Consider the following 22,056-nt stretch of genomic DNA (forward strand, 5'->3'; position numbering starts at 1 on the left):
TCTTGGTGGGAAAAGTTGAAAAATGACTCCAGATACACCAAAGCTAAGACAGAGCTTTCCAAGTTCTGCAGATTTATGGAAAACAAACCTTCGAGTCCCTTGTGTGAAGACTGCAGAATCCTTGAAGTGCAGAACTCTGCTGGGGGTGTTAGTATTTCGAAGGAAGATGTCCATACTTACTCAGGTGGACACTGGACAAGAAAGCACAACTGCAGGGGTGTGCTGCCATGTGCCTGATCCCAGGTGGAGGGGAGGCAGCAGGGCCCTGGGTATGTACCCAGGTAGGTGCAGGCCCCACCAGGATGGATCAAGTTTGTATGCCCAGGTTAAGACAGAATGCAAACACTGACAGCGAACACTGAGGTCGTCCATCTCCCAAAGTGTCATGAGAAAACAAAGTGAGGATGCTGTCAAAGGCGGTTACTCTGCCCAAGGCAGGGCTGAAACACCTGTAGTTGGAAGGTCAGTCCAACATGGGCCACCTGGAAAGGACAGTACAGGCCACCACAGGATTTTCTGCAGTTATGCAGACAACTTCCTGGCAACTAAACCCCAGCAACTTCTGAGAATGACCTAGTTGCTGCTACCCAACAACTTTTGTGAAGAGTGCGTATAAAATTTTGAGGAAAGGTCAGGTTTGGCTGGATCAGGAAACTAACAAAAAGTAAAACACAGGTTCCAAGCAGGGAAATTTTGTGGGTGAGGCTGGGCTGGCAGCTGGCTCTAGCCTGCTATTCAGCAGACCACCTGGTCCACTACAAGCTCTCTGGTTAGGCTGACTTCTCCCAGAAAGACTAACAGGGTGTTTGAAGTATGACCTTGTTAACTCTGCTTGAAGGAGCAAGTATCCTTCAAGGCAGGGAGAAAACAGGCCAAAAAAAACCCTAAACCCAAAAAATGTCCATACATCAAAGTCCAATATAAGACTTCTAAGTCTGGATGGAAACTAGTAAAGCTGTTAACCAAGGACCAAGCTGGAAATCAACAGGTTCACTTTCCTCCTACCCCCAACATGTCTCATAGTCACACCATCAATTCATTATTGGGGCTTGTCTGGGTCAATCTGTGTCATCAACTCCCTCCACATTAATAAGTCCTTTTGGGAGAGACTTTTCTTTGGACATTCCTGCAATGGTACAGCCAGGCGCTTCTCATGAATCACACACACAGCCTCAAGGAACTGGGTCAAAGAATGCAGTCACTGTTCTATCCTAACAAAGAATCTTTACAAATTATTCAGCTCTTAACCTGGCACTTTTCAACAATGCACTTTTCCAACGATTAGGTCCATGAACCACTCCAGTACTCGGTGGACAGATGGGAAGAACGGTGGATTTTTTCCAAAAGAGTGGATTACACAACAGAGTAGGCTTGCGGTTGTAGATGTCCTTATGCTAGGGAAATATTCAATTTAGGGTCACGGGATGTTCTAGGTAATGTTCAGTGTTCTAGGGAAGTCTTCAATGTTAGTGCCTGGGGCTCAGTAATAAGTAATTTTCAACTCCAGACATGGAACATCTTGGAAACAATTGTATTTGTTCATGTAAGTTTGAGTTAGTAATCAGTTATCTATTACTTGTTTAAACACTGCTCAATATTCTCTAATACTACCCAAGAAGGCAGTCACATAGTACATGTGACTACTCAAGTTAAAATGAAAATCCAACTCCTCACATTTTGGGGGATGAGGCTGCACAGCTTGTGGGACCTTAGTTCTCAAACTCGGGATCGAACCCAGGTCCTTGGCAGTAAAAGCCCAGAATCCTAACCACCGGACCGCCAGGGAATTCCCCACATTAGTCACATTTCAAAGGCTCACTCACAAGGCTACCATATTGGTCAATGCATGATGAAACATTTCCATCATCTCAGAAAATTCCAGTGGACTGTGCTTTTTTTTTTTTTTGGCAGCAGCTTCTTATTCCCTGTATGTCTTAGGTTACAACTCCTTCCCATTAACTTGTTTTGTCTTTTTGGCATATTCCTCATTACATTATCCCTTCTCTCTTCCTAACCTGCCTTGTAGTTTTAATTCAAGTGGTGGGGGAGAGTCCCACTCTAGCTCACAATAGGACTTTTAATTAACACTCTCTAAATAGGTCCTGCTTTTCATAACTGGGGTTCTACAATTTTTTTTATAAACTTGAAAGTTACTGACACAACCAGCTACTGTTTTGAGGCTTTCTCCTTGATTAATTTGATTAATAAAAATTAGAATAACTTGGAACCTTCGAAATCCCCTAATTTAATCTCGTCTCTAAACATCTAGAATTCTGCCATTCCAGTCAGGTAGCCATCTATACCCAGCCTTTTCTCTACAGTTTAACTGGACCAATTTTTACTTTATCCTTAATGTTTCTCCAAACACTAAATATCTTCCAACATAATGTCCCTTATTATTCAAACATCACAGTAGAAATACCTGTTCTCTATTTGAGTTACAGCACTGATAAAGCAAGTGAGACTCTTTAAAGTTACTTAGTATCCCCACTCTGCATTATTATATATAAGATTTACTCATCACCCTCATTTCTGTCACACATGCTTACTCCTGTTAACTAGTTTCTACAAGTAATCAGGGTACTACCTTTTTCTTTGACCCCTCTGAATTCAACTGAAATGCATTTTCTTGGTCAAGGTGATCTTAACTAGGGTCCCAAAATTCAAACCCCACTTTATACTGGTGCAGCTGAATTTTCCTCATATTAAATAAAAAGGTCAACTGTACAGAACTTTCTAATGTGGCTAAGTCCTTCGTTCTCCCAAGTTATAGTCAGTAATGATGCGTCCTGGTTCTCTCCTGAAAATAAAATTAGTTCATCAGTGATCAGTCCATGGGGTCGCCAAGTGGACACAACTTAGCGACTAAACAATGGTCAGTCAGTGTGGTCACAGGCCAGCCATGTGTTCTCAGAAAAAGTACATTTTAAAAATTGATTTCTAAATAAAAGTACTCTAAAGCTTCAAGGGTATTAGATTTCATGGTATACTGAGAAAACCCATTATTCTAAATTTTATATCCAAGCAAATGCAACACTGTATTTTACTTTGTATTGAGCTTTCCATAGGTTTTCAATATTTGGTTTCATATGGAATGAAAAACAGACACTTTCATGCCTGGGCTAAGTGGTCCAGTATTTTAAAATACTGATGGCCAGCAATCTCAAAACAGCTTTTATTAGCATCTTAGAACTTTGACCTAGAAATTTGACCCTTCTTCTAAGGATCTAGTTTATTTTCTTGTCATCAGTTGTGTGCTAAATTCTGAGTTTGTGTAACATATGAGAACATATAAAACAAGGTAGTTAGAAGTATTTTTGACCAAGGTATCTAACAAAACCTACTTGTATACAGTGATATGAGATACAAGGGCAGACCACAGTTCAGCCTTTCCCTTCTATTCTACTTTGTCACCTGTTATATAAAATGATTTATGGAACCTTTATAAATAGGACATGACTTCTGTCCCTACCAAGTTGTATATAAATGCCTTTGAAACAGTAGCAACTTTCTGGGGAATCCAAGGTTTGCATAAGTTTTAACAGCCCAAACTAACCATGTTTTTGTCCTTCCTGCCAGAAAAACTGAAGCATGAAACATGAATAAAAAGGGCCTTTCAGGACAAGGCAAGCATCACAAACCTGAAAGCAGTTTAATAAGTCCAAGATTGGGTGCTAATTAGTGCCATGCCTATAATTAGCTTGAATGGACTGAATTAACTGAAAGTAAAATAAATGTGTGACACTGTCCTCGTAGTTTTGTAGGAAGGAACAGACTACAAAAGACCAGGAAAAGAGAGCTCTACAATTTTCAGTAAACACTGACTCGGGCAGTGTCAGTGTCTGTAACTGACAGGCACAGACTCGGAATCCATTCGCTAACTGGGGCTATAAACAGCAATTAAAAAACAAAATGGAAGAAAAGACAAGTTTCGTTCTCCAGCTGTTTCATTCTTGACATATTTGAACCTCTTCTACTTAAGGATGAAACAATTCAGCACACAACAAAAATCTCAAAAAAGGTGCCAATTGGATCACGAAACACTGACGAAAAGGCTTAAGGATGTTCCCAAACTTTTTCATTAGGCTTTAAAAGCCATTTTTGCAAACAAATCTCCACTTCAATCCGAGTACTTGTCTCTGTGATTCAGCACCCACCCCAATGAAACCTAAGTTGAAGCGTATGTTGGTATGCATAATAATTATGACTCAAAGATAAATATATCTAGTACATTCTAGGGGTTTTGTGAAGGCTGCTGTGAAACAAAGAATTTGAAGTAAACAATTATAAAATACAAAAATAAAAAAATCAGGGTATTTATTTTTTCTCCAAATTCCTGGTTTAATAAGGTCTTGTTTATTTTGAGAAAAAAAGGTCCCAAACATCAGGCTGTTCACAAAAATAACCCACAGTATCAACTTTAGAAAACAAATCTTAAGACTATTACACTATTTTTCTAGAGGATGCATTTAACATGCCAACTCTCATTCACAAAAATACATTGTTACATTTGTGTTGAACAGCCCCACACAGCACTCTTAGGTGGGGTATAACACACATACCTCTAACTCAAAGCTGCTCTCAGGTTCTACTCAACTAATGAGACTGCCTTTGTAGTTAGGGAAGCAACTATCGTATGAATGGAGAGAACTGTACTCCCTGTATAACAAGAGATTATTTTGGAGACAGTTGATAAAAACCATACATCCTTTTTATTGTTAAGTCATAAAGAGGTATCAAAATTAAAAGCAAAAATTACAGGGTAAGACTTAACGTAACTACTAGGAGGGTCAAAGGAAGTGAAAATGGGACTAGGCGCAGGGCAATATGAATTAATGAACATGGGAAGGACAAGGATGGGGAGAACAGTGAGCATGTGCTGAAGATACTAGGGGAGAGGATCTGGTGAAAATTTTGATCTTAGACAAGCGCCTAGGTAAAGAAATAATGGGACAAGATTTCTAAACCCCGCTATGTGCTTAAGAGTCATCCTCGCCATTGGCGCTGTCTCTGTCATCCTCTCCTTCCTCAGCCTCTTTTTCATCATCCTTGATCAACTCCAGCTGTGAGAAACAGACACAAACAGGATGGAGTTAGAGGCACTCCATGTGTCCCTGACCCCCCCTCCACCACCTCTTTCTTTCCTTTCCCGTGGTTTTCACCTGGTCATCCCCCCGATCTTCATTATCATCATCATCCAGTAGGTCCCCCTCCTCAGCAGAGTCATCTGCACCCCCCTCAGACTCCATCTTCACATTAGTCTCATCTTTCTTCAGGGAGCTGCTGCTCTGCTCCTCTTCTGACTTATCATTCTTCATCTCTACTGGGGATGAGAAGGACAAGTCTGTCTAGGGGCAAGTAATGTCCACAGGATGTAGACAATCCCCACTAACAGATCATAGAACTGCAGCACAAATCTAAATCCTCCCACAAAATGCCCTTCCCAATTCAAATGCCACAAGTTTCATATTCAGTTGCTTTATACCCCACTATTTCAACATATACTTGCAACTAGCTTAGGTAACTAGCTCTACTTCACACCCAACAAGTGACAGGACCGCTTACCTCCTTGTTTGCTCTGCTCCTTTTCAATTTTTTCCAGGCTTTCCAGTAAAGAATCCACTTTTTGTTTTATCTGGGTTAACTCCTTCTTAATGGTCTGAAGGTCATCTCCTTTCACTTTTAATAAAAACAAAAACCTAGATTAAATCAAATGTACCAGAAGCTACCAGATAACCAAACACATTCCCCTTCTAGACTATATAACAGTAGTCAACATGAGATCCTTGGAGAGAAAATGGAGCCTATCTATACCAGACTGTCCTAGTAATGGGGTGGGGTGGGCGGGGTGTCACTGATCTTTTGATTATTAGCTGAAAACTGAATCTAATGAATCTATTCCCTTAGCAGCAGCATTATTACTTTTGTAAGCCTGCTTAAAAAAAAAAACCCTCAATTCTATTTTAAAGCATTTTCTAGTTTTAGCAACATTATTTTTATACACTGAATGGGTGTTGCAACTCCTTAAAATCTAATGAGTTTTATGAGTTTTTCAAATTACCAAGAAGGCCTTAAGGACAGAAGGCTGCCTAGAGCTGGCCCCTTAATCACCATTTTCTCATCTTCCATTATTTGATTACACAAAGTTATTTGTACAAACATTATACAAGTTTTTATTATTATTAACTGAGCTGATCTCTGAATTTCAACATATAAGAAATATCAGAACCAGAAAGCTGCAGTAATAATACTTACACTTTCCGGACTTAGAAGAAGATCCCCGCTGTCCACTTTTAGAATTGAAGCCACTTTTGCCCCTTCGTGAGGTGTTTCCTGATACACGCTGGCGTTTTGAGGGCACTACAGCCCGAGCAATAGGAGGAGGAGGAGGAACACGTGCTGGGTAACTGTACATTCTATTGGATAAAAGGAAAACAGAATTTCTTCACAACTAAGTCAGGAAGATTCCAACAATTCCAACAATCATTTTATATCCTTATAAAATGATATATTATTGTCAATCATCTAGCAATCACTTCTTTTTGCTAGGTTAATTTCATTCAAAAGGCCAGTTTATTCTTTTTAATACTGCAACTGCAAACATACACATACAATGGTTGCCTTAAGCTCTGGACATAAAGGTTCCTGTGTACAATGGCATTACTGATAGAACCTTACTTTTTACAATGAATAGCCTTTGATCTTATTCCTTTCATATATGTACTACAATATTATAAGCAAATAAAGTACTCACAAATGACTGCAATGAACCAACTTTGCAAACAGAGCTATTATTAGCTAAATCCCTGGCATTTTCACCCACAGAAGCATACAAATAATTATCACTAGTTTGTAATATTAGGTTGAACCATATAACTTCCATGATTAACTGCCTTTGGCCTATATAAACAGGCACTTCATATGTGTTAGCTGGGTGTACATACCACTATCAATTCTAACAACATTTAGCATAAGCTCCACTCAAAGCTCCAACAGAGGATATTGTCTATCTTGTTCACTATTCACTAGTGCCTAAATTCAATGCCCAGCACACACTTAGCTCTCAAAAATTACAGATTTTTCAACTGCTGCTTCCACTGAGTAAGTAAGTATTCCTGTGACTGCTAAAGATATACCAAAGTGATGGCATGGCACAGGTGCTTACATTTGTAAAGAGAAAAAAATACAACAAAAACCTTCCCACAAGGACAGTAGTTCCAGAAAGTTTTTATTTCATGTTGTTCTTTTTACAAAAGCCTATAGGGCATAAGTTAAGACATACCAGTAGGAAAAAAACTAGTAATTCTGAACCTTTTTAGCTATTGACTCCAAGGCCAAGAACAATCCCTCAACTGTTCCCCTGCCTAACTTCAAAGCGTTGAAATTTTAAAACCCATATATAATGTGATGCATCTCCCTCTTATACACCTCATCAGTGGCTAATTTTCTCTGAATTTGTAACAGTCTCCAATCCTGGCAGTGAGAACATTGATTCTGCAGTCTCACAAACAATTCTTTCTTCTGCTCAACCTTAACAATATAAAAATGTTTCTATTCTGTTTTAACAAGCCAAGTAGGTATGACAGGAACATTTTCCTAATTTAAGAGTATGTGTGTACTGCCAAGTAAGTGAGGGAATAACTTACTATTAATCCTAAAGATTTTAGTACTGACCACCCTATACCCTTCCTCTTGAAACACAGTAGTTACTGATTTCCCATGTGTCAACGAATCAACCCTTGGTAAGTTTTTAAAACAGTCATGCCTTGTTTTAAGTCCAATAAGGAAGTCTGAATCCTAGGAAATAGGAAAGTTTAAGATTCTGATTCAGAAATAGGCTCATGCTTCTGCAGAGGTTTCTTCTCAGTAGAAGAGTACTAACTGAGCTGTGTGTCAGTTTTAATCCATTTATGGGAATTACCAAAAGAGCTACTTAGTAACTTTTTATTGTAACTACTTTCTTCCTTTTTTACATAAAGCTGTTAGTCTTTTGGCCCCAAATTTTCCAAAGCATAATGATCCAGAAACTATAAAATACCAGTGTTTAGAAGCTACTTTCCTTTGTGATACTCTGTACAATTTCTGGGAGTAAAAAAGTGAGTTACCACACCTTTAGGCATGAAACAGCTCATGCCTGAGCCCTGTTAGATTTAGAGATCTAACCTACCTTCCAACCCATTCACTCACTGGCATCAGTCTCCAAACCAATGAACTAGCCATTCCAGATTCCTTACGCTCTAAGGCACTTAATTTCTTTTTTGAACCATACTACTTCATCTTACCAGGGTATATATCGCTGTAACAAAAATGAAGAAACACAGTGTATATTTTTTATTTATGTAATAGCATCATGAACACAAAGGAAGTCAAACACTTTAGTTCTCTGAAGAAAAATGTACTTTAAAAGATCATCTGGTTATGCTGAAGGGCTTTTAGGGTCACAGAACTTAACTGCTGCTTAAGCAAAAATGGGCTCTCAAAAACCTCACAAAGATTCCTCCAAGGAAGTTTAAGTAGACCATGCCTTATAAGATGCCAAAGCTCATCAATGTGAAAACATGAGAAAGAGAAAAAAGAGAAAAACCACACCTACTGAGATAATCTTTATGGTTATAGACTAGATAATAGGAAGCTTCCTATAACAGCTTCAAGAACCAGGTACAAACAAAGTAACCACTTCCCCCATAAGAAAGTTATATAGTAAATCACAGGAGGTTAATGAAAGAGCTGAATTCTCCAATTACAAAGCCCAAGCCATTAAAAAGTCTTCATGAAAGTTACATTGTTACTAGAGAACAAGCATTGAACACTTAAGAGAATTGTGACTCCATTGAGTTCAGAACCTGGACACCAAGTGTTGGTATAAAATCTAGTCAAAATAAAAAGACAACTAAAATATCATTTTAAATAAAGCAAAACACTTCTGGACACACATTAGCTAATAATCTAACAGAGAAAACAAAACAAAACAAAAAACCACCCTCTATCCTAATCTCCAAGCTAAAACATGAGCATTACAAGGCCTTTATTAATGTACAGGCATTCAAAGGCAAGCTTCTTCAATGACCTCTGGCCTCAGAAAACCTGATTAGTAATACATCTTGACTACTATCAAAGTAGAAACAACTAGAATAAAGTATTGGCAAAAACCTATATTCTCCAGAATGTTTCCTTAATGAACCATAACTGTTTCTGGTCCTAAAAATTGGATAGATTTAGGCAATCTATTAAGATTACCGCCCCCCTTACAATACTGACATCAAATTCAGTTTAAACACACAATCTCATTATAATTTCTTTCAAGGGTTAGGAAATATTTTTCTCCCACTATATTATTTTTCATTTGCAACAGAAAAATCTCAAGATGAAGTTTCTTCCTGATTACCTTTGATTTTCCTAGAAAAGGGTCAGATTTTATAGGCTACTATGTTTGGGGGCTTTAGGATGTCAGACACTCCCTCAAACTGTCTGCTAAAATTCTGTGAGTGCTTCAATTTACAACAATCTACAACTTATACAACTTCTATTTTAAGTTTCCCAATATATCAACACAACCTTTATGTAACATTATGCTGTACAGATTTTCTACCAAGAAAAGGAGTTTTACAACATTTATCTACCTGGCCTTGTGTGGATGAAGCAGTACACTGGATGAGCAGTTACCAACTACTGATACTCATGAATACCAGAATTAAAGAAACTGTTCAAGAATCAAAGTCTTCCAGACTTTCCTGGTGGTTAAGAATCTGCCTTCCAATGCAGCACATGTGGGCTCAACCCCTGGTCAGGGAACTAAAAGCCCACATGCCACAAGGAAAGAGTCCATGTGCTGCAACTAAGACCCAACAGTTAAAAATAAATAAATAAAAATTATTAAAAAATCAAGGCCTTCAGTAATTGGCATCTTTGAACATTATACTCTTTAGAAACTTATTACTGAAGACTATGGTATACAATTCTTTTAAACACATAATTTAAGAACCAAAAAATTCTAAAGTTTACCATAATAAAATTTTAATAGTACATATTTTCTTAAAATCTCAAAAGTTTTATTCTATGAATGAGTAGACTGTTGCCTTTAATCTACCTAAGTAGACTCAATACACGACTAAAGTGACTTAGCAGTAGCAGTAGCAGACTATATGCAGTCTGTCCATGGAATTCTCCAGGCCAAGAATACTGAAGTTGCCATTTCCTACTCCAGGAATCAAACTAGGGGTTAAACCCAGGTCTCCCACATTCTTTACCATCTGAGTTACTGAGGAAGCCTTCCACTCATGACTATGTAACATGTTTAATTCAGGTTTACATTAAAATAAAGCTATGATGTATCAATATTCACCTTCAAACCCACTGTTTTCATGATGTGAAATTTACTCTGTTGACCTTTAAAATAAATCCACTAGTGAAATTCTTGTAATTTGTGTTTTATTTCTAAATTAAGAAACAATTTCTAATTGTTATTTGTAGGCACCCCTCCACAAACGTTCCCTTGACTAGTCTGGGAGAAACCAAACTGGATATGACTATAAACACTTGTTCTGATAACATAATTTACAGGAAGAGTGCCAATTACTAATGTAAATTTACACAATTGCACTTTGTAGTCCTTAACTTTCTTTAAACTGCTCTTTTGGTCCATTAAGGATACAGATTGTCTGTATGACAGTTAAAATTAAAACCAGCAAGTACTGCTCAACTAAAATGATTAAGGGACTTAATGATAAACAGGTCTGCTGTGCAGGATTCATTCAATATATAAGGGCACCCAAAACATCAAATTTTAACTGAGTTTTTTTTCAGCTAAAGGAAAACAAAATAAACAGGAAAAACAAAAAACCCACAGAAAAACAAAGGTTTATCATTACCTCTGTAAGGTTTAAGAACCTTGCGCAAAGAACAGTGATCAAAGTTGGGGAACACCACACGCACTGATACTTACAAAGAGCAGGAATCAGTAACCTCTATATTTGTAGAATCAATGAAAGCAATCAATAATTGGCTCTGTAATCGTCATTTGAAAAGTACTGGTGATATTAGTATTTAGAGGTACTCTTGCTAAGTCAATGATACATTTGATTAAAATATGAAAAGTCGCTTAAGTTAAGCAACTATACTGAATTTTCTTCATGGATTCACTGGTAATCTATGTTAATCTAAAACTATGTTTCAAGGGAGGGCAATTTGAAAATTCACCTAAAATAAAATTATCTGGGTGATAGAATGCAGATTGCTTTGAGTCCTTTGAAACAGGACTAGACCCGAAACAGTATTAGGAAAAGTAACTGTTTCTAAAACTTTCCATCCATGTGATGGATGGAAATCTTTTCAAGTCTGCTCAACTTTCAAAGAATTACACTATTACTCAATTGTCATGAAGTACTCAATAGGGCTGCCCTTGTGGCTCAGACAGTAAAGCGTCTGCCTACAATTAATTCCAGAGACCCGGGTTCGATCCCTGGGTTGGGAAGATCCTCCGGAGAAGGAAATGGCAACCCACTCCAGTATTCTTGCCTGGAAAATCCCATGGACGCAGAGCCTGGTAGGCCACAGTCCACGGGGTCGCAAACAGTTGGACACGACTGAGCGACTTTATAAACACTCCCAAATATTACTTTGGATCTTTCCAAAAGATAATGTCTTAAACTGTCAATATGGTCCAATTTTTTTTTTAAAGGCTAAAACTACAAAAGGAGATCAAACCAGTCAATCCTAAAGGAAACCAATCATGAACATACAAAGGACTGATGCTGAAGTTCCAGTACTTGGGCCAGCTGATGTGAAGAGCCAACTTATTGGAAAAAACCCTGATGCTGGAAAAGACTGAGAGCAGAAGAGGGTGAAAGGACATGAGATGGCTGGATGGCATCATCGACTCAATACACCTGAGTATGAGCAAATTCTGGGAGATAGTGAACAACAAGGAAGCCTAGCTTCAGTCCATGTGGTCATAGCAACTGAGCGAATGAACAACATTTATGATAAATACTATTTATAAACAGTAAGTTAGAAGTAAGTAAGTAACTTAGAAACACATAAGATCATTCATTATTAAATTCTCATGTTGTCAAGCCAGGTCAGACTATACCTCTCTCACAATAAAATTTCTTTAAAGGAGTTGTCTGTGAAAACAGATTTGTGATTGTCAGGGGACACGGTGGAGGAAGGAGTCGACTACAAGAAGCTTCATAGCAAATTTCTGGGAGGTATAGAACTACATCTCGATTGCACTGGTAAATACATGGCTAGGCAGGTAAAAATTGTACATCCAAAGAGTAAAATTTAAGTTTTGTATGACGTGTCTGCTTCCCTGGTGGCTCAGTGGTAAAGAATAAATATGCCTGCTAATACAGAGGACAATCCCTCGGTTAGGAAGATCCCCTAGAGAAAGAAATAGCAACCCACTTGAGTATTCTTGCCTGGGAAATCCCATGGACAGAGGAGCCTGGCAGACTACATGGAGTCTCAAGAGTTGGACACAACTTAACGACTAAACAACATGATGTCTCCACAATTTGTCTTTCCATTCTCTCTTCAATCGCCTTATAAAGTCTTATGCCCCCTCCATTATGAAAACCTACCCTTGACCCCAATGAACTCCACACCTGCTACTGCCTAATAAACATTTCTCAAAGTGGATGTCTTAAGGAACTTATATTAACATATCCACAACTCAGCTGTGATATTCACCCCAAACCTTTGTTCCTTCTATTTTCTTTCCCCATCACTGTTCCTATAAATTCCTAGCCAAAACTTTGGTGACATCAGTGATTTCTCTCTCAGCCCTCACAAAGATCTGGAAGAAAACATGTCTGCATTAACTTCAAAATACAACTACTATTCACCACTCCCACTGTCACCTCCCTGGTCCATCCCCCAATTCAGAGTAAAAACTAAAGATACACAGTATCTTAACATGCTCTGTATGTGTTCAACCTGTCCATCTTCTCTGAGGCCATCTATTTTCCACTAGTACCCGTGATACTCACAGTATTTCATAGTAAGATCTTAACAAATATATATTGAGAAAATAGATTTTCCTAAACTGGACTCTAGGAAAGAATTTATCACAAGTCACATTATCAACAACAAATAACAAACCAATTCATCATTTAACTGGAAAGCCAGTAGGCTTCAGCTCCCCTTTTTCTAGTTTTATAAAAACTACTGGGAGTTTTCCCCTAAGAAAATTAGTTTATTATTGAAAAAAGCTCAATAATAATTTAACCACAAAACTGAATCCTTTTTCAAGCTACTGATTACAATATAAAAATAAGATCTCGTGCCTATAATGTATGTAATTTAAGACTATTATGCCATGCTTCCTGTAAGGACATCACAATTTTCCATTGATGAGCTCCTGCTATTATACATTTTGTACTCTATCAATCTGTTGTTCCTCTTGCTGAACTATTCTATATCATAGTAATAAGATACTTATCCCTGTAAAATATAAGTCCTGGAAAAGAAATTTATCCACCTAAGTAAGTCAAATTCTATTTGGTGGACTTCATTTCTTGTTCCTCTGATTATAGTTTAAGAGGGTATCAAAGTATGTGTTAGTTGCTCAGTCATGTCCAACTCTTTGTGACCCCATGGACTGTAGCCTGCCAGGCTTCTACATTCATGGGATTTTACAGGCAATGATACTAGAGTGGGTTGCCATTTCCTTCTCCAGGGGATCTTTCTGACCCAGGGATTGAACCCAGATGTCCTGCATTGCAGGCAGACTTTCTACATCTGAGCCACCAGGGAAGTCCTTGCGTAAGTATAATCTTATCCTATTTATCAAAAGGATATCGCCTCTTTTTTTCCTTGAAAAATAACATTAGTTTCCTGGATATTCTTTCAACATTGTCAGCTTGTCCTAAAACTAGTCTGGGTTCCCTAACTTCTGAACAGCAGTCCTTGGTCCTTTTATTTCTTATACTTAGGACTAACTTTGTAGCACTTTAAGATCTGCAATATCAAATCAAGTAATAACTAGCCACATGTGGCTATTTAAAACAAATTTAAAATTCAGTTCGGCAGTTACATTAGCCACATTTTCCATATGTGGCTGTCTATGACACCAATAGTGCAGATACAGAATACTGACCTCATCACACAGTTCTACTGGACAGCATTGTTCTAGTTTGTTCCTTCCAGACGTCTACTTACTTCCTATATATAATTTCCAAAGAGTCTAGAATTCTGTGATATTTAAAAGAAAAAAAAAACTAAGAGTAATAAACTTCAAGAATGATAGTATCAGTTACTGTATCCAGAGTCTTATACCCAAAATATATGAAAAAGCTTTTCCCAATATAAAACTGGCCACAGAATCTATCTGAATACATTTCTCCAAAGAGAAACAACCAATTAGCACATAAAAACTAAACATGAGCTTTTAAGAAAATGCAAATAAGAACCACAAAAAGATAATCCTCACAACAGAATAGCTTAAATAACAAAGACACAACAAAAACAGATGTTGGCAAGGACGTGGAGAAATTAAAAACCTCATACATGGTTCAGTTCAGTTCAGTCGCTCTTTGCAACCCCATGGACTGCAGCACGCCAGGCCTCCCTGTCCACCACCAACTCCCGGAGTTTACTCAAACTTATGTCCATTGAGTCAGTGATGCCATCCAACCATCTCATCCTCTGTAGTCCCGTTCTCCTCCTGCCTTCATTCTTTCCCAGCATCAGGGTCTTTTCAAATGAGTCAGCTCTTCATTTCAGGTGGCCAAAATGCTGGAGTTCCAGCTTCAACATCAGTCCTTTCAATGAATATTCAGGACTGATTTCCTTTAAGATGGACTGGTTGGATCTCCTTGCAGTCCAAGGGACTCTCAAGAGTCTGCTCCAACACCATAGGTCAAAAGCATCAATTCTTCAGCGCTCAGCTTGCTTTATAGTCCAACTCTCACATCTATACATGACTACTGGAAAAACCACAGCCTTGACTAAATGCACCTTTGTTGGCAAAGAAATACATGCCATACATGGCTAATGGGAAAATAAAATGGTACAGCTGCTTTGGAAGACAGTATGGCAGTTCCCCCCAAAATTAAAGAATTATCCTAAGACTCAGCAATTCTAATCCTAGGTACATACCCAAGAGAAATGAAAACATATGCCCAGGCAAAGATGTGTATACCAGTGCTCAGAGCAGCATTATTCAGAATATGAAAAACATTTCAAAAATCTACCAACTGATGAACAGATAAACAGACTGCAGTAGTAATAAAAGGAATGAAATACTAATACAGAGTGTAACATAGGTTAACTGTTGGGAAAAAACATGGAAGAAACTGGTCACAAAAGACATACCTCACATGATTCCACTGACATGTAATGTCCAAAATAAGCAAAGCTTATAGATAGAAAGGCAGCCTCCCTGGTGGCTCAGTGGTAAAGAATCCACCTGCCAACACAGGAGACGAGAATCCCTCGGTCAGGAAGATCCCCTGGAGAAGGAAATTGCGACCCACCCCAGTATTCTTGCCTGGGAAATCCCATGGACAGAGGAGCCTGGTGGGTATAGTCCACCGGCTTGTAAAAGAATCATAATTTAGTAACTAAAAGAACAATATAGAAAGTGGTTGCTAGGCCTGGGGATAGAACAGGGAATGACTGCTAGTAAGTTGTTTTAGGGTGATAAAATGTTCTAAAATTATATCATGGTTGTAGTCACACCCTGTATATATATATCTTGAACTGTATACTTTAAAATTAATTACATCTCAACAAAGCTAAGTTTTAAAAGAAAAATTAACATCAAGGAGCTTGACAAAGCATATCTGAATAGAGTCCTAAAACAGCAGGGGTCACCTATGGGTTAGGTAATAACATACCCAGAACACCACTTAATTCAGAGCCACAAAACAGATTCTCTGATATGGATGCAAAAGCTTCCCCTTCAAATAAGTATCTCCCACTTACTCAACAAGAGTCCAGGACACAAATTCAAGTCTAACAGTATCACACTTATGCTCGCAGCGTCATCATACAAATCTACGCATAAATCTAAAATCTGAGAACTACATGTTTAGTTTCCCATAAGAAGCAAACAGAAGGGCTATTAGCACATGAAAATTCTCACCCGTCGCCTAAAATGAAGATCATCTTAACTGTCAACTAAAGAAGCATTTCTCAGCTTTCCCAAGTAGCCAAGAACTTTCTGGTTCTCTGAATCGCATGCCTTTCCAAGCAGATGATCTCATTCAATTCTCCAAAACCTGAATATTTCATGTCCTCTTCTTTTGTACACACATCTAAAACCTCTCTCTCTGATCCAGTGTTGCTCAGGAATATCAGAAAATTGAAAGAAAAAGAGGGAGCCAAGAAGACAGCACCTCTAACACCAATAAAGGCCTTGGCACCTCAAATCCATTTTGACTTACTAATTCAAAACCTAAAATATTGTTTGTCTAGAACAAAGTAAGGGCTCAGATATTAGTTTAACAATTACGATGGTTGTTACCATTTTTCATTTGTCTTGCATTTTCAATGGCAATTCCCCCACTTCAATTTATTTTCTCTGCTTTCTGTAAGGGTATCTTATTGGAAAAGATCTGTAGGGTAAGTATCAACAGAATTGCTTATTTCCCCAAATTCTAAGAACTCAAACCTTTCACAGACCTGTCGCTTAGCAAAAGATTACACCTTTAAATGGCATAATTCTAGTCATAAAAATAAAAATCTCATCTCAACTTAGTTTATCCCCAGAAAGTACCTGCTCTGGTAACTGTGACCCAATAAATCATGCCAAGACTAGTCTACCTCAGAGATTTCTCCACATTCCAACATTTACAACGGTAAATGTCTTTCCCCCTCCAGTTTCTCTTTTCTAGTCATGGGGTTGTTAAGGTATCACTGCTAATAGGATACAACTACTTAATATGTTTTTTCCAATCACAGCTGACTGCTTCCCCAAATATGCTAGGAATGATTCATAACCCTGTATCCTCACCCTGTCTGTCTAAAAAACCTCCTGCTTAATATCAAAGGCAGGTACAAATATTGCCCTCTGTGAAACAACCTGGAGCTCTTTAAATTTTAACAGGGGAGCTTACACCTCCCACAAGGGCACACAATTCATCTTTCTATAGGACAATCCTGTATAAAGCAGAACACATAGCAGCCAATTAATTTCACAGCACTTTCTTCACTGTATAACATAGTGCTTATCATAAATGTGCCACATTTGATCTGCTTGTAGACTTACTTCCCTCCTCCTTTCATGGTATACTAGCAGTACTTAATGTACTTGTATGTGCCACAATAACAGCACTCTGAAAAATCTCTAGTGGAACAACTTAACTTCACAGTTCAGTCCCTTACGCACTGCTGACATTAGTATCCACATGACATATGCAACTTCTGACAAGTTATTTATTATAAAGTCCTCAAAGACCACTGAACTAAAATCAGGGTCCTTCTGAACCCGCTTAACAGGTGTTTGCCAAGTCTCAGCTATCATACTATAGCCTATTATCAAATCTAAGCAAGCATGTCATTTTTCTTGTGCTCCGAGTTCTTCACAGAAGAATGACTGCGACAGAACCACTCCACTGTCATAACCGAGTACTACTTCTTTTATGTAAACTGACACAGTTCACATACCAAACCCAACATAAACCCTTTGAGTACGTACAACTGAGTGATTTTTAGTATTCTCACAAACTTCTGCATCATCACAACTCTGTAATTCCAGAATATTTTCCTGGGTAATTATAAGGGAAAGAAAAGCAGGGCTACAACTGATTTACAAAAAGTCCATCTGAAAGCTTTTCCTAAAAATGGCCATGTTTTTATATTAAGTAGAGTTCCCTGTGCTACAACAAAAACTAAAGCTTTAATGTCTATTTCCAACAATGTACCAATTATTTTTATTATAGCACTTCTGGCACAACAGCAAAATCTGCTTTCTAATGGTCATTAATATCAAAAGTGAGTGACTAAATATCTATATGGAAAGAGAAATTAAGAGAAATTCATTCAAGCATTTGAAAGAAAAATCACTCAAAGGAACTGCTTCACACAAGAAGTCCTCCAACAGGAACTACTCCAGCAACAATTTCCCTAGAAGCAACAAGACTCAACAGGATACAAGTGGAAATGGATCTCTGTCAGCTTACAGGCTCTAAGACTTTAAACATCAAGAGTAACTGATGCGGAGATCCTCCTTCACCATGAGGGCTTCCCCAATGGCTCAGGGGGTAAAGAATCCGCCTACAATGCAGGAGAGGGATGGGAAGATCCCCTGGAGAGAGGTGCCTGACAGGCTAGTCTATGGGGTTGAAAAGAGTTGGACAGGACTAAGCATGCCCACCAGCCCCTACCATGAATAGTCACCCTAAATAAGAAAGCTACTTGGGGGCTTGTCTTCCTACTAGAAAAAAATGTCTCAACAAATTTTTGAGTAATTATAAACTATGTATGACAGTTTATAGCACATCTGAAAGAGATGACAGTGTATCTGAGTAACATTAACAAGTATCTAAAATGGCAGTTTCACACATGTTGGTAATTTATGTTAAATTCACCTAAGAACTTCCAACACATACTGCATCAGAAATGGCCTTACGAACAAATAAAATGACAGGCCTAATATACATAATTTATAAATTAATTTGCATTAAGACTATAGAATCCACTCCCCTGTTGCCTCCTCAGAGATAGTATATGTTAATATATAAGTGACTCAAATTTTAATGTTTGATTATCCTCCAGTATGAAAAGTATTTACAATCTTTGGAACTTGTGCATCAAAACACATGAAAACCCAAGCAAAAATAAAAATCACTCTAATTCTAACAAAACATCATTAATCACCTACTCCCTGATATCTAAAATGTATCTCCTTAAGAAACACCTAATGCTTATATTCCTCAAGTTTCTGACAAAAGTCAGGCTAATGATGATTAAATGGCATAATATCTTTAATGACATACTCTGGTCTCCTCTCTGACCTCCCCCATGTCAAAGAAAGAAAAGAAAAGAAGAAAACAACCTGAAACTGAACTAGCCTCCAAATCTACCCCACTAGTTCAGAGGAAATACAGATGACAGGTTAACATGCTAAACAACATAAAATACAACCTGCAAAATCAAGTCTGGAAAACTTGGATTATTAAGGAATCTTCCTATCTTAAGTATAAGTGGTATCATCATTATGTTTATAAAATGCCATTATGCTTATAAAAGCAGTCTTTATCTTACACTGATATACTACTTTCTTATATAAATCAAAATATTCTATATTAATAAACAAAAAACTTGAAATAACTACTAAAAAACATGTCAACATAAACATCAGTCTTCATTTCACTATGCATTAGTTTAGAAGACTCTGCATGCTAGAGATTAAGTTCGATTTTGTGGAGAGGAATGGTGAGGTGTCCATGATTCCCTTCATTTTGATATGAAGGGAGCAACAATATATGCAGAAGCAATAATGTATGTCAGTGTTAACAGTGTGGCATGTGGGATCTTCCCATACCAGGCACTGAACCCGTGTTTCCTGCATTGGCAGGTACCACCAAACTACCAGGGAAACCCAAGATTAATTCTTGATTAACTGAAAGCATAATAGTATTTGAGGGTTATATATAATGCAACCTTTGTCCATTTCCTTAGTCTTCATAACAACTCTATTAGTAGGTATGATCGTTTTAGGGATAAGAAAACTGAAGTGATATATGACTCTGGTCATAATCCTTTCTGCTAAGTGACTAAGCCTTTGGATTCCTCTATCAGCTGCCATCCTAATGTAACAATAGGCAGTAGAAATGCCAAATGTATGTCTTAAAATATTCATGTGAACTTCATGTTCTTAAGGGTGTGACTAAGCAGACTGATTTAACCCCTATTTATATAGCAGGACACAGAGCTTTCAGCACATCTCAAGAGTCAATTTCCCATCTTCTTTTAGTAAAGAATCAAAAAGTTAATTTATGATGTTACTAAAGATAATTATCTTAACCTCGTGAATAAAGTATCTTCAGGATGACTTCCGAGAAAACTGATAACTACCATTTTCCTAAGAAGTTTTTCCATTCTTAACTAAACATGCTTGCTTTTCCTACTAGACCTCAGTATATAATTGAATGAGCTCTTTATTAAGCCACTGTTTGGTTACTCAGTCATCAGAAATCTTTTTTTATTGGCCTAGTTTAGAATGGAAGGTCAAAAACATTACTTTTCACTGTCACTCTATAATATCAAGCAATACAGAGAACTAAAGGTATTCTCTTGCTCTTGAAAAACTAGAGTGAGGCCAACAGTGGTGGTGTCACCAATTTTTAAGACCAAATAGCAGTGGTAAGATATATGAAGATATTTCTGCAAACATTTCAGTGCTTTCATTATTCCTTGCTGTCTTTATCTGTTTTACTCAATCTCAAAATTCATCACTTAAAACAACTTTTCCCAAACATACTTAGAATGAAATGATGCATCTATATCAACTTTCTCATGATTTTTCAAATACAAATGCTATTCTGGAGGCATAAGAAACCATTATGCTAACCCCTCTGCCTTTTAGAACTGTATCATCAACTCCAATCTACAAATCTTAACACTTCAACATTAATGCCTAAATCAATTTGCATTGTAAAATCATTACATATGCTTATTTGTATCCTATTTTGCATTGGTTGGTTTGCTCAAAGGAGACTACTGAAATTTTAAGGAATCATTTTTTATAGTTTTCCTGTAATCTCCCACAATGCAAATCTAAGCAGCTAATATGCAAAAAAAATAATAGAGAACATGAGACTGCTAATTAAATTCCATTTATCATTAGGCAAGTCAGTCCTTACATTTATGTGGCACAAATTAAAAAACTGACTTGTCAAGAAAAAGTGTTAGTCCAGAAAATATTAGACATGTCTCCATATGCCCTGACAATATATATAAACTGATTCTATAAAATCAACAACAAAAAAAAATCACCCTTATCTAGTCTAACTCTAATGATTTGCAGAAAGGTATTTTTTCATTGGGCTTCCTGGTGGCTCAGATGGTAAAGAATCTGCCTGCAATGCCAAAGACCTGGGTTAGATCCCTGATCAGGAAGATCCCCTAGAGAAGGGAATGGCAACCCATTCCATTCGTCAGTATTCTTAACTGGAGAATTCCATGGACAGAGGAACCTGGATGGCTACAGTCCATGGGGTTGCAAAAAGTCAAACACAACTGAGCAACACACACACTTTTTTTCATTATGTTCTGATAGAAAGAGGGGGCTTTATTTGAAAACATGTTTGTTATTCATTACTACAAAATAGAACATTTATTACCACAAAATAGAAAAATAAATGGTTCTCACTAGCCAGCCTCTAACTGGAAGAGCAAACATCTTAAACATACCTGTCGTAATAATCCCGTTGAAAGTCATAGTCCAAGTCAAAAGATGAGCTGAAAAACAAATACCAAAGAGGATTAATTTGGAGCTGTTGACAACAGCAGATGGGAAAAAAAAAAACAAAAAAACCCACCCTAAACCAACCCAACAAATAGATCAACAGATTAGTATGGACTAATGCCCAATCATTAAGCAACAGATCACTAAATTCCAACCACTTTAGGCCATTGGACATACAGTGGCCAAACTGCAAATTTAGCCTTAAGATTGCTAAAATACCAACACATAAGAGCTAAAATAAGAATATGGAAAAACACAATAGTAAATTAAACATTCTTATGTCATCCTCTTTCCCTTTCTTACTCCCTCCCCAGCTTCTTAGAAGCTAAGTAACTCCTTTTGAAGGAATTTAATTTATACTAGTAGGGCTTCCCTGGTGGCTCAGATGGTAAGCACTCTGCCGGCAATGCAGGAGACCCGGGTTTGACCCCTGGGTCAGGAAGATTCCCTGGAGAAGGCAATAGCAACACACTCCAGTATTCTTGTCTGAGAAATCCCACGGACAGAGGAGCCTGACAGGCTCCAGTCCATGGAGTCTCAAGAGAGCCAGACATGACTGAGCAACTAACACTAAATTTTTTTTACAAACTACTCTTTAATAGTAAAAAATCTCAGGAATTCCAACAACTCTCTGGGAAATG

At 37.6% G+C, this 22,056-nt stretch overlaps 1 protein-coding gene and 1 long non-coding RNA gene across 12 annotated transcripts in view; one reads left to right on the plus strand and one right to left on the minus strand.

The window, feature by feature from the left end:
• Window positions 1–14,092, plus strand: part of LOC133066534 (uncharacterized) — a 31,803-nt gene extending 17,711 nt beyond the window's left edge. Inside the window, exon 3 of the long non-coding RNA XR_009695161.1 lies at window positions 11,678–14,092. This is a non-coding gene — a long non-coding RNA (uncharacterized LOC133066534). The remainder of the gene's footprint in view (window positions 1–11,677) is intronic.
• HNRNPC (heterogeneous nuclear ribonucleoprotein C) overlaps window positions 4,694–22,056 on the minus strand; it is a 44,842-nt gene continuing 27,479 nt past the window's right edge. For 9 of the 11 annotated variants that reach the window (XM_061157708.1, XM_061157707.1, XM_061157705.1 and 6 more), the window contains 5 exons: window positions 21,361–21,408; window positions 6,256–6,416; window positions 5,566–5,679; window positions 5,163–5,323; window positions 4,694–5,063 (listed from right to left, as the gene is read on the minus strand). In XM_061157708.1, coding sequence (XP_061013691.1) covers window positions 4,980–5,063; window positions 5,163–5,323; window positions 5,566–5,679; window positions 6,256–6,416; window positions 21,361–21,408 — 568 coding nt within the window. In that variant the 3' untranslated portion in view covers window positions 4,694–4,979. The remainder of the gene's footprint in view (window positions 5,064–5,162; window positions 5,324–5,565; window positions 5,680–6,255; window positions 6,417–21,360; window positions 21,409–22,056) is intronic. The other 2 variants (XM_061157713.1, XM_061157710.1) reach the window with 1 other exon arrangement.

This window comes from Dama dama, chromosome 12, assembly GCF_033118175.1.
Source record: "Dama dama isolate Ldn47 chromosome 12, ASM3311817v1, whole genome shotgun sequence".
Taxonomy (NCBI): domain Eukaryota; kingdom Metazoa; phylum Chordata; class Mammalia; order Artiodactyla; family Cervidae; genus Dama; species Dama dama.